We start from the raw sequence: 14,303 nt of genomic DNA, 5'->3' as shown, positions 1-14,303 counted from the left end.
TCAATCGCTGAGAAACTTCTTGTTGTCGTGATGAGTCCCGTTCTGCGTCAGGTGACTCTTCCTCTGCGGCGGGAAGATGTCGGCGCGGAGCAGGCGCTGGAAATAAATCAGCATCATGACGTTGATGACGATCATGCAGCAGAGGAAGAATCCACCGTGGTCCAGCCAGGCGTAGTTGCGGACGATGTACCAGGTGAGGTAGAACTGGGTGCCGAGGCGGAACGTGACGTAGGTGAAGAGGTTGGCGAACTTGTTGACGTGGTACATGGAGGAAGAATGCGCGGCGGCCAGTTTCAGCATCAGCCGCAGGTGCAGCGTGACGCTGTTGACCTCCACGAAGAGAGCGACCACCGCTCCGGCCACGTAGACCTCAGTGAAGAGGGTGTACAAGAAACATGAGATCACCTGAGGGACAGAGAGAGACCACATCAGCTGCTGTCTTTTTAACATTTGCCATTTGCCCTGTAATCAGGGTTCGTATGCCTTTTTAAGCAATAGTTTTTCATGACTTTTCAATGACTTCTCCATAACCTTTCATTGACTTTCCAAGACCGAAAAGCGGTGCCATCCCACAGTCTTACATCTTTGTTAAAGCGGAACTAGACCGGAAGTTCCTATTAACGCTGTTTTTAAATGTGTGTATCTGCGTCATTACCTTGTTTATGAAGCCCTGAAGGTTCTAAACAAACAGTTCAGCCACTGCTGAGAACGTTGTGTTTTATTGTAATCTCGGGGCTCAACGAGATCTCGGAAAATCCTGTAATAGTTACGTAAACAGCGGTTCTCTTATCTTTCAGCTCCGGGCACATCCGGTTACGTACATTGAACCGCAGAAGAAGAATAACGTCCGTTGTGGAGGTGTTTCACGAGCCTCTTCTGACTCTGGGTCTGACTCTGGGTCTGACTCCGGGTCAAAGGTCGTCAAAGGGACTGCGGCGGGGAGTCGTGAAGAAGATATTTTTAAACACTGTTAAAACAATGTTTTGATAATGAGGAGCAGTTTATCCACCGTTCCAGAGGGGGGCGCTGTGCTTCTGAGAGCAGATGTGCTGAATAGTACTGGCCAATCACAAGACCCTGTCTTCTGGGGGTGAAAGTTCACTCTGAAACATCGCGGCTGACGAACAGCGTCAGAAAAGAGGATTTATATTGGCTCCTTTACAGCAACTAGGAGGTTTTTGAGCATAAAAACAAGTTAATATATGTAAATAGACCTCCATAACTAACATATATGGGCAACAGGACCACTCTATGTGACCTTTAAAATGAGTGTCTACAGTAGCACTAAACTTTAAAAACAGAGGCACACATACACAGTACACAGGTACGCTGGTTATTTGTAGCACTGCTCTTTTCGTTTAATAAACAGACCGCTCCAGTTCCACTGTAGGAGCGCTAACGGCGCTAAACGAGCTAACGGAGCTAACTGGTAAACGGTGCCTGGACTCCATCGCAGCGGCACGTAAACATGACGTCGCGCGTGTCTGTTTCAGGTCAGTCATCATGGAAAAGCGTCATACTTTACGCTAACGTCGTGAGCCGCAGCTAAACGCGTTAATGTGCCCAGCACTAGAACTTAGTAATAATTAATAATGGAGTAATTACTTAAGCTGTATAGATTACAAAAATAAAGTTGTTTTTTTTCATAAAATTTGACATTTTTCCAGTGCAAAACAAGATTATTTTTCTTTTAAGACAAAAAATAATACACATTTTGCACAAATGAGACTTATTATACTTTCTAGAAAATAAATTTTTGCCTCAGTTTTAATGATTTCTTTGCTATACTGAGTAAAGAAAATATTCACATTTAAGAAGCTGATAAATCACAGAAACTTACAGATTACTTACAGTAATCACTTTTAAACAGTTATCGATTAATAATGGAGTTTAGCCCTGTTTTAGCCCTATAGCTTAAAAAAATATTTTGTTCCGTACAAATTTGACAATTCTCTAGTGCAAAGTTCAATTTTTGCTTCAGTTTTATCGATTTCTTGGTTATATGAGGCAAAGAAACCAGCAAATATTCACATTTAAGTGGCTGAAAAAGTCCTTTGTATGACCGTGTTTGTGCGTAACATTATTTTGATTAGTTTCTCCTTTAAAAAATACAAAGATAAGATGAAAGATGATGTTGTCACACAGCAGAGGAGAAAAACTTTTTCCCACGATGCCAATAAAACAACACGGACACACCTGTTGTGTTTTTCACTCATGACCTCATCACGAGTTACAACCATCATCAGCTCAGCTCAGGCAGCACTAACAGCCCCGTGTCACATTTCCCCCTAATTACTCCCTCGCTGGCTTTGTTTCCTCTATAGAGCCTTAATTACTCATTAAAAACCGTTCATTAAGAAATCAACAGCACGTACGACAAATTCAACAGACTCAACGGCAAAGGATTTGATTCACTACTGAATGAAGCGCGTTGCGTTAACCGCGTTTTCAACTCTGTCTTTGTTTCTGAACCGGAAATTCAACCTTGATGCCGTTAACAGACGGAAAGAAAACACACGTACACGCTGCGAATACGCCGCCATAAATCACATTTACAGAAAAATGTATTTGAATGTTCTTGTTTCAAGGAAAAGAATCAAGAAAACAGGGAAAAACTAAACATGCACAGAAAGTCTGTCATGTAAGAAATGTTGAGGTACAATTTTTATATTAAAGGGATACTTCACCAATTTGAATGTGTCTTTGTATTGCTGGAATAGCAGTAGTATTTTTTTAGAAAATGTGCTTCCCTTCCCTCCCTGACTTGTAAAAAAATCTGTTTTCCCTTCTCCAAATGTGCCCTACTGTGAGTCAAATGACACGTTTTGCATCACAGTAGGGCACATTTTGAAAATGGAAAACATATTTTTTTACAACTCAGTGAAAAACTGTGGGAGGGAAGCACATTTTCTAAAAAATACTACTGCTATTCTAGCAACACAAAGCCACATTCAAATCGGTGAAGTATCCCTTTAAGTACCACCTGAGAAATACGCAAATTTCCTCAGCTCCAATAATCTGAAATTGAGTAAAAATGTTCATATTTTAATAAAAAAGAATCTGCAAATGTTGCTTGGTTAGAATTTTTTAAACTAGCTTGTAAAACCTACAGCCACTTGCTGACGGTAATGTTCCATAAAACCAGGACAAACAAAATAAAATGACATAAAATGTGTCTTTTTTTTACTTACTTAAGTTGACTTTAAGAATCTAAAGCTTAGAATGTCTTATATTTGCACACACGCCCATTTACGGTTTTACACAACCTTTATACACCATGAGAGAACACAGTGTTTGAGCTTGTCACTGGTAATTACAGCTTAAAATCAACTGTAACTAAGGATTGTTTTCATAATCAATTATTTCCTCGATTAATTGAGTAAATGTTCTCAAATGTCTAAAATATCTCAAATATATAAGTTTTAATGATTTCTTTGTTCAATGGAGCAAAGAAACCAGAACATATTCACATTTAAGAAACTGAAAAATGACAGAAACTTAATCGATTATCAAAATAATTGACGATTAATTTAGGAATTGATTAATCAAGTAATTATTTTAGCCCCAAATCTCAGCCCAAGTTAGTTATTTAAATAAACAGAGTGTAAAACTTGTAAAACAAGATTTTTTGTATTTATTTTTTTTAAACTGAATTAGAACAATTTCACAGTAATTAGTCTTATTTGACTTTCATGAAAATCAATTGTTTCTTTAGTTTGAATGATTTCTTGGTTATACACAGAATATATATATATGTTTTATATAAAAATCACAGAAACGTGTTTTAATGATTGAAAAATGACTGATTATCAAAGTAGTTGATGATTATTTTGGTAATTCATTAATAAAGAGGCAATCGTTTTATCCCTATAGCTTATAAAATATATATTTTTTGTCAAATTTGATCTTTTTCTAGTGCAAAACTTGCAAAAACATTTTTATTTTTAGACAAAAATAACAACAATTTCACAAAAATCTATTTTTGCAGTGCACACACACACACACACACACACACACACACACACACACACACACACACACACACACACAGTCGTCTTACCAGTGAGTGATGGAGTAAGAATTCCCATGAACTTTTGGCATGTCCTGTCAGGATGATGTCAGCGGCGTCCTGCAGAAAATATCCTGCAAGGAAAGGAAAAGGGAACTCATTAATCAGCTGAGTGACAATTTGTTAGGATCGTCTGGTTCATGAGGACTGAGAGTTGTCAGGTCTCAGGAGGAACGTACTATAAACACAGTCTAAACAGAAAATGAACCAGGGTCTCTGCAGGTTTCAACAAGTCAAATTTAAGACTTTTTAAGACCTTTTTAAGTCCACAATGAATACAATTTAAGACCCATTTCAAATCCATACTGGCATCGTATGACTTGCAATTCTTCTTAGCTGTGGGCTTTCATGAAGTTTTCTCTGCTGCTATGCTAAGCTGTAACACACCGCGGCGCGCCCACAGCACACTAGCTAGCGGTGCTCGATAAATGCTCTCACCATGCAGCACAGGTGACCTACTTTAGTTCCGTGTTGTAGTTATTGTTGTTATCGCATCCTCAAAAACAGAAACATTTCAAAGCGAGACTGAAGTTTATGCACGTTTTAAATAGGGCTGTCAAAATAAATGATTAATTTGTGGAATTAACGCGTTCATTTTTTTTAACGCACTTCCATTGCGATACGGGTAGACGTGTAGTTTATGAACAGGCAAGGCGGCGGGTAACTGCTTGGAGCCCTGAGTCGATAGGGGGGGCTCCTGACACTCAGAGCCTAAATGCATCAGTGAGCAGCTGCATCACCGTCTCCTATAAACAACAATAACATCTCAGTAGTAAACCTCCCTAAAGAGGCCCCACGTCTCCTCACGTTAACCTGTGTGAAGATGAAGGAAAATGAAGAGGAATTATCAATCAGAAAGTTAGAAGAGGAAGAAAAAAGAAAGAAAGACACACAGTTGTAAGTGGAGCTACTGGTGCAGATAATGATATAATCATAACATTAACAGTCACTGTCTAACTAACGGGGACACAGACAGCAGCTAACATTAGCATCAGAATGCTAGCTGACGCTAACGCTAACTAGTTGAAGCAGTGCTTCAAAGTGCTGATGAGGAATTTCCTGCTGTGAGTTTAGTAAGAAAACTATTTAACTTCTATACTTTATATTTTGTTTATAATGTGAGTTATTAACAGTGCAATGTGTAGTTTTTACTAAGTTTGTATAGGTTTTTACAAGTTATTTACAGTATTTTATTGTTCTTTACATTTATATTTTCACATGCTTTATTTATCTCTCCGTTCCTACAACAATATAAAGAGAAAATTAGAATTTTTCTGGCATATTTACGAATGGTAATCAATCGTGATTAATCGTGATTAATCCACAGCTACCCTGTGATTAATCTGATTAAAAATTGTAATCATTTGACAGCCCTATTTTTAAATAAAAGTAAAGTTATTATTTTTAAGACCTTTCAAAACTGTATTTAAGACCTTTTATGAGATTTAAGGAGAATTTAAGACATTTTAAGGCCTTATATTCAAACTTTTTAAGACCCCGCAGATACCCTGTTAACATAATTTAAAACTTCTAATCAGACAAAAGCAGACGTCTTAGTGCAGAACATCCACAAACGCTGCTCAGTTTCCTAAAAACGTCGCTCTGGAATAAACCTAACAAACAGGAACTAGCCCTTTAAACTGTATCATCGGGTACGTTTGCTTAATAATGACATTAATGTTTGTTTTAACTAATGAAACTGATTTCAATGTCTCGTTCCATTGAAACTGTCGTGTCTCATCTTAGGTCGCTGGACAAAATCAGAGGTCAGTCTGTCCCGTGACGGACTGTCGACCTCCAGCGTTGTTGTGATTGTTGTCCACGATGTTGTTGCTGTGGTGAAGGTGAAGGTGGTGGTTGAACCTCGGTGGAGCGCCAAGCTGTTTGCGGTTGTTAGGGTTAGATCTCCACAGGCTTTTGTATCTCCATGGTAACACAATGATGCAAAGGTGAGATCACCGGTGTGATGTGAGATTGAGAAGGAACACATTTATTTTACCTATGATCGTTTTTCTTGGTAGATTGGGTTTAGATTTTGGATTAATCACCTAGCCATCGGCAAAATTTGGTTTTAAAACAACAAAACAAGAGCGTACCAACGTGTTGTCATGACGCATACACTGACCTGTTGAGCAGCAGACGAGCAGGTAACACACAGGTGTGTTGTACGAGTGCAGGTTGTGCAGCGTCTCCGGCCAAACGATCACACTGGAGAGAGACAAAGGTGTATTTTTATTCATTCAGACAAACATACAGGGTTCACTCCTGAGAGAAAAGCCAGACTAAGACATTAACAACATTCTAAGCCTTAAATATGTCACAGAGACGCATTTTTGTGTTTTTAGCTTTTCATTTCTTGAATGTTTTATCCTTTTTTCATGCATACTGTTAAACATGTATGCCAGGTTGTGCATTTTTGAGTGTTTTTCATGTTTTTTTTCTATTGTAAATGCTAAATAAAAACGTTAACTAGAATACTCACACTAACACACCTTACGGACAAAAATGTCCTCATTGAAACGTATTCAAATCACTATTTTTGACCCATTTTTGTGTTTTTGGCTTCTAATTTCTTGAATGTTTTATGGTGTTTTCATGCATATTGTTAACATGTATGCCAGGTTGTGCATTAATGAGTGTTTTTTCATGAATTTTTTCTATTGTAAATGCTAATTAAAAAACGTTAACTAGAATACTCACACTAACACACCTTACCGACAAAAATGTCCTCATTGAAACGTATTCAAATCACTATTTTTGATGACAAGGTTTTCATTTTATTAAAATGAATTAATGTTTGATATGTATGGTGAGGAGTGACGTTGGTGTACAATTTTTAAAGCTTAATTTTTGTATGAGCACATTTTGGTGCTTTAGGTGTGTTTATGTTTTATGACATTTCCCCCCCAAAAAAAGCATATGAACAAATGTCGCTGCAAATCTTTCACATATGCCAGGCTGTAATAAACAAACCAAAAATAATCCAATTTGTATTACGTATATTGAAAAAAAATAAAATAATCATTTATTGTCTTTTTTTAGACCATAAAATGAAGGTGCATCGTGACAAAAACTTGACAATTTAAGGGTTGACCATGTTTATAAATTATTTAATATTTGATATATGTGTGGAAAGGAGTGTTGTTGGTTTAAAATGAATTAAATTTTAATTACATTTTAATTATAAAATTTAACGTAAAAAAATTTTTTTACATAAAGCTGTACATTTTTCTGAACACATGTTGGTGCTCTAGATGTGTTGACGTGACTTTTTTGAAAGGTGGTTAATATATTTAACTGAATTAATATATTTTCCACTGTTTTCCTTTAAAGTGACTCACTGACTTGTTTTTGTTCTGACCTCTTTTATTGCTGGAGGAGACACTCCTTGAAAAGTAGACTTTTCTGCATGTCTCCTCCTTGTACAAACACATAATGACAGAGCCTTTATCCACTTTTCTTCCACAGTAAACGTCGATTTAAATAGACAATATTTATATATGTATATATATACATATATATCATATATGTTTAGGTGTAATGTTGTGAATTTCCATTATTGGCACAATCGTGAATGGAGAAAATTGTTGATATTTTATGACTTATGACTTAAAAATGCTGTCCAAGTCGCCGACATACAGTCCTAGTGATTTATTTGGAAGTTCCACAAGATGGAGCATGCATCTTTCCAGTCATTCCAGGACTTTCGTAACATCAATTTTGGCCTAATCCTGCTCAAAATCACTAGATTTGATATTGGAAGAAGAAAAAGGTCTAATCCAGATCTATCCTCACAGCTTAAATCTCACATACATGCTTCACGAAGCACAGACTGTAGATATTTCTGCCTTTTATGTCTCTTTTACAGTTGAAACATTACATTTATTACACTGTCAGGTTTTTGCAGATCTCGCTGACCTCTTGAATGTCGGAGCAGCGAAACATCTAAAACTTGAACTCCGTGGCTTTGAAGTGCACAGTGAACTCTTAAAGCTCGGAACTGACGCTGGTGACATTCAATTTTTCAGAGGCTTTTCCTGCCAAAATGGCGGCGTAAACAAACCGGAGCTCCATCAGACAAGAGAAATTGGTATCAACTCGATTTAAAGGTCACATAGAGTGGTCCTGTTGCACATATATGTTAGTTATGGAGGTCTACTTACATACATTAACTTGTTTTTATGGTCAAAAACCTCCTAGTTGCTGTAAACTAGCCGATAGAAATCCTCTTTTCTGACGCTGTTTTTCTGCTGCGAGATTTCAGAGTGAACTTTCACCCCCAGAAGACAGAGTCTTGTGATTGGCCAGTACTATCCAGCACATCCGTTCTCAGAAGCGCAGCGCCCCCCTCTGGAACGGTGGATGCACTGCTCCTCATTATCAAAACATTGTTTTAACAGTGTTTAAAAATAGCTTCTTCACGACTCCCCGCCTCAGTCCCTTTGACGACCTTTGACCCGGAGTCAGACCCAGAGTCAGAAGACACTGTCGCTCGTGAAACACCTCCACAACGGACGTTATTCTTCTTCTGCGGTTCAATGTACGCAACCGGATGTGCCCGGACTAGTGCCCGGAGCAGGACGATCGGTTGTTCAGGAGAACCGCTGTTTACGTAACTATTACGGGATTTTCAGAGATCTCGTTGAGCCCCGAGATTACAATAAAACACAGCGTTCTCAGCAGTGGCTGAACTGTTTGTTTAGAACCTTCAGGGCTTCATAAACAAGGTAATGACGCAGATACACACTAAACAAACAGCGTTAATAGGAACTTCCGGTCTAGTTCCGCTTTAAACTCCAGTTTAAAACACCGAGCGTATCTTTGCATTACCATAGTTACACACAACGGTTTGTGCTATCGGAAACATTCCAACGGTTTCGGAAAGCTGAGAATTTGTACATCAAATTATTTGAAGCCGGCAAATCAAGAGAGAGTTAGAAAAACGCCTGAGCATAAGCTTCCATTTTTTGGCCTACAGTGTATTTTCTAAATAAAACTGTAAATAGGGCAGAAGACATTGAAAGTTATTCTGGAAAAATGGGCAAAAGCACCTAGTCACAGATAATTGTCATTTTTATGGTTAAAATAAGCAAAGAAAAAAAAGGCCAAACGGACATTTTGAGGCTTCTGTGTTAAAGGGTTAAATATTCAAAATAATATTAGGTCAGAAATGTATAATAATGATAATATCTCATAATAATAAAGTAGTAGAGTAAGAAAAACTTTATTAAAGACAAGTTTGACCAGGATTTACACTGTGACACCAGCTCACATCAGTCACCAATGGGCCCCAGATAAAATATGTGGAAACGTTGTTCTAAGAAACGCACGACACGTTTGTTTCTGACATGAAAACATGAGTCACGCTCCGTCTCCACCCCGAGAAATAGTTTCTCTCACTATCCTTGAACAAGAATCCTCCAGACAACAGGTTTTTCCAGTTCAAACGTCCACAGGACGACGCTTGAATAACGAAAGACGTCTGAAAGAGGTGAAAATGCAGTCTGTTCTAACCCTAAACCCTCAAACCCTCACAGTGTAAACAAACAAGCAGGCACTTCATAAATAAATACATAAACAAACAAACAGCAAAAAAACAATGTTAAATTCAGTGGCATTTCCCGCCTCGTTCAGAAATATGTCATTGTCTGGACATGTCGTCTTCTGCTGACTGCCACAGACTGTTACTGACACACACACACACACACACACACACACACACATGAATAGACAATGGTGACCCACTGTGTGCCTGGTTTGGGCAGATAGTAACTCTGTGTATCAGCAAAAATCTAGGGATTCGATACATTGCGATATATTGGCATACGTTGAGATTTATTTCCCTCTAAAAAGTGTCTAATTTAAGAAAAACTATCATAATGAAGAAAAAAAAAGTATAATCATTAACACTGTTTAGTTTTCTTTGAGTCAATTAGTGGACGGAGGCTGAAATACAGCACAAAACCACAGTCAGAAAGGGCATTAAATTACATGAACAGTATTTCTTATTGAATTATCCACTATCTCACATTTTAGTAATAAAATAATTAATCATTTTAAAGTTGTACTTTCTGAATCAAGCTTTTATTTTCTTTATTTATCGAGTTTTTCCTAATCAGTATAGCTTCATATCATAAATGAACTGCCGTTTCATTTACTTTCTCTTTTACACCGACTGTGTTCTACTTTTTGTTTTGATCATTAATTGAATCACTGTAGAGAAATTCTGATCTTTCAATACAGCACTTGAAATACAGTCACATTTATATTTAAATGTGACATTTCTGCACCTTCAGGTTATGTATGTATGTTAAACTGACTCAAATTTTAAAGAAAATTACTGTAGTTTTACTGTATTGATATTTTCCACACACCTAGATTAATTTTTTTTTTTAAATCTCCACCAGAATTGTGATATTTTTAAGTTGGTTAATGCTACCGCTGAATGGTTTTGAATAAATATCTAATCACATATTAACATTTTAAAAATAGCTTAATGTGTGATGTGTGTGCAGATCTTCAGTCTGTAGAACATGATGTCAGTCGGTCAGACATATAATCTAAAACGCCTTTTTGACCCACATTTTGGCTTTTTTCGATGAACTGTTCAGCGCTAGTTAGTTAGCACGTAGCTGCCCTACGCAACGTTACGTTACATAACACAAATATCTAGTTTTGTGTCCGTGGAAACCGGGAAGTCTTACTTTACTCTAATGGGAATTACTGTCATCAGATCGTTGACATTTTTGCACATGTAACCGAAGAGTGCGCCACCAAGTGGACAAGAAAGTGTGCGCACTAAATTAAAGGTGTATATGGGTTTGTTACCCACGAGCAGTAAACATGGACCAAAGACAAAAATGAACAGGCGTTGATACTGGTGCACTTCCTCGCAAACTAAGCTACGTTTCCATGGTTACCGTCAAGCGTGTGCCACCAACTGCACCGCAAACTAACATGCTATACATACAGAATCATACTAAAGGCGTGTAGGGTTTTGTCCACGTACAGTGTTTGCAGACCTGTATAAACCGGCCTGTAGAGCACTGATTTGTGAGTTTTTTTTGTAATTCTTTTGACTTAAACAAGTGCACATAGAATCATATTACGCTAAGCTAACCCAAGTGGAATTTAGGTCTCGCAGACACTAGCAAACATGTATAACCCAGCCCTTTAAGCACTGATTTGTACATATACATACAGTATGTGGGTACTGGTGGATTTCCACACAAATTCGGCAAGTTTTCACAATTAGTCTTTTGGCGTGAACAAGAGCGCGTGATGCTACTGGCAATAGCGGTGCACATGCAATCAAATTGAAGGTGTATGGGGATTCGTCCGTGTACAGTATTTTCGAACCAGCCAAATGATGAAACATATGACCTACGGCCTTTAGAGCACCGATTTGTATATAAAGTATGTGGACTTCCTGACAAATGATGCAAGTTTCCATGGTTACTGTCTTTTTTTGCTGGACTGGAAAGGGTTCAAACCAGGGTGGAAGTAGCCGGACGATGACATTTACGTCACGTATACACAGACAGTATGTGGACACCGATGGACTTCAATTTGCCTTTTGACGTAAAACAAGATTGCGCCACCATCTGGACTGGAAAGTGTTGCCGACACTTGCCTTGAATACGGATTCAAATCAAAGGTGCGTAAGGAATTTGTTCTCAAACCAAAGTGATGAAGTTGACGCTAGCAGACATGAAGTGTGTGTATATATAACCCTCCCCTTTGAACACCGATTTATACATACAGTATGTGGGTACTGGCAGAGGCGCAGTTTGTGAACAGGCAGGACAGGCAACTGCTTGGGGCCCCGAGCTGATAGGGCCCCCCTCCCCCCCCCCCCGATACTCGGAGCCTGAGAGCTGTTTTTACTGAAATGTGCAGTGAGCAGCCGCCTCCCCGTCCCCCTTAAACAACAATGGAGGCGATTTGCAATGACATCTCAGTAGTAAACCCCCCCTAAAGGGGCCCCACCTCACGTTAACCTGTGTGAAGTTATCGCTCTGCAAGTTTGAAAATGAAGAGGATTATTAACAGTGTAATGCATATCTTTTTTACTCAGTTTATATATGTTTTTTTTTCAGTTATTTACAGTATTTTATTGTTCTATATATTCATATTGTTTCATAATGTGGGTTCTTTACAGTGTGATGTATTTTTTTCACTACGTTTATAAAGTTTTCACAGTATTTTTTTGTTTTTTACATTTATAGTTTCACATACTTTTTAATTACAAGGTTTTTCCATGTTATTTCATTCATTTCGAGAAAAAATATATATATATTTTGAATTCATACAGATTATTTATAGCATCATGGTGATGAACACTTGTTGGAAGGAAGGCCCCCCTGGGAATTTTTGCTTAGGCCCCCCACAGACTCTAGAATCGCCTCTGGGTACTCGTGGACTTCCACACAAATTAAGCAAGTTTTCACATATACTGTCTTTTTCGTAATGTGTTTTGATGTTACCGGGTGCATGGAACCAAATTGAAGGTGTACATGGCGGCATTTGTTCCAAAAAACTGTCACACAGACAATAGCTGTGTACAATGACAATACTATCAATCCAAAAACACTGGTAGATTTTCAATAAAAATCAAAGTATCAGTCATACAACCGAAATATATCGTCCCAAACCCCAGGACTTACCAGGTCATGGCCCATGTGGCGGACAGCAGGGAGTGAACCATGGACACCGAGAGGTTCCACCACTTCCAGGAGCGCAGCTCGTCGTGCCTGACCACGTTGGGCATGGGCAGCCTCTGCAGGAGTCTGTGGATCACTCTGAAGATCACGGAGCTCAGCAGCACCGACAGGCCCGGGTGACTGTTGAGCACACGGAGCAGGGCCTCCATCCTCGGCTCTGTGTCTCTGAGGGAGCGCGCTTACCCCCCAAAACCCCCCACCCGCCGCCCCCCTTTTACGCCCCTGTCACACGCGCCGATTGACGGATATGCGCGGTATGGAGTGAAGTTAAGGGAGTGTTTCCCCCAGGAGAAGAACCACCGGACTGAGACAGAAGAAGACGAAGGAGAAGAAGAAGAAGAAGAAGAAGCTGCTGGACTTGTTGTAAAAGCTGAGCTCCTTTTACGCACAGCTGATGCAGAAGCTCTGGTCCGTTTTCCGGTGCGTCCTCACGTCTTCAGCGTGGAGTGAGAGGTTTGGAGGAGATTCCTGTGACAGTTCATTCCAAGAGTCGACGCTGTTTGTTTTTCCACACGCAGAAAATTCCCGCTGAAGCCGAAGCTGGAGACGCCTCTGCAGACTGAAGGCAGGAGACGAGAGGAGGAGAGAAGGGCGGGTGCTGCTGCTGCTGCTGCTGCTGCTGCTGCTGCTGCTGCTGCTGCTGCTGCTGCTGCTGCTGCTGCTGCTGCTGCTGCTGCTCATGACCACACCAAAAAACCAAGGAGGGGCAAAGATTGCGATCACATTACGCAAAGAGGGAAATGACAGAGAAGAACTGGCGCTGCTGCGGAAACCAGTTTCTTCAAAATCCAAACCAAAACCAGATGTGAAAGTTTGAAATCCTTGCAACTTTTTCTGATTGTTACCAGAAGTGGAAAGTAACGAAATACATTTACTCAAGTTACTGTATTGAATAACTTTTTTGTGTGTATTTTGTATTTTTTAAGTACAATTTAAAATCAGGATTTTGTATTTTACTTGAGTACATATTGACTCTAGTATTGTACTTAGTTACTTTATAAATCCTATCTGTTACTGAGTAAAAATAAAAATTCAGCACAATGAAGACCTACAGGGGGAAAAATACAACAGAACCATACGAATGATGATGTGATTAACACCAGCACTGGTGCGTGAACATAGAGGTCGCGAGCCAAAAGTGACGTAATATCCTGTGTCGCGCCTGGCGCGTGAGCTCCAAAATACTTTTTTGGATTTCTGACCCTTTGTCATATTTCTACAACCCTCACACCTCACGCAAAGTAACTAAGTAACTTTTACATTTCAAATGAAGTACTTTTTACTTCTCCTTGAGTACATTTTCAGATGACTACTTTTACTTCTACTTGTGTAATATTTCATCAAAGTATTGGTACTTTTACTTGAGTACAATATTTTAGATCCACGATTCTGTATCGATTCATTAACTCGTTCAAAAATCGATTTTTTTTATTTTGAAAAACCTCACTAAACACCAGTTTGTGTAATTTGTGCACAGTTTATTTGTGTAACTTCTGGGAGAAAAGGGCAGC

The 14,303-nt window shown here is 38.9% G+C and overlaps 1 protein-coding gene across 1 annotated transcript; it reads right to left on the bottom strand.

The window, feature by feature from the left end:
- tlcd1 (TLC domain containing 1) lies at positions 1 to 12,941 on the bottom strand (the record flags this gene model as incomplete). Its single annotated transcript, XM_083886723.1, has 4 exons — positions 1 to 405; positions 4,061 to 4,143; positions 6,195 to 6,277; positions 12,736 to 12,941. The coding sequence occupies 4 exons, from the start codon at positions 12,939 to 12,941 to the stop codon at positions 1 to 3; spliced, it is 777 nt and encodes a 258-aa protein (XP_083742849.1).
- Between the last annotated feature and the right edge of the window lie 1,362 nt (positions 12,942 to 14,303).

The sequence above is a fragment of the Microchirus variegatus genome, assembly GCF_963457635.1.
Source record: "Microchirus variegatus genome assembly, chromosome: 3".
Classification (NCBI taxonomy): domain Eukaryota; kingdom Metazoa; phylum Chordata; class Actinopteri; order Pleuronectiformes; family Soleidae; genus Microchirus; species Microchirus variegatus.
This window is presented reverse-complemented; position numbering and strand designations above follow the sequence as displayed.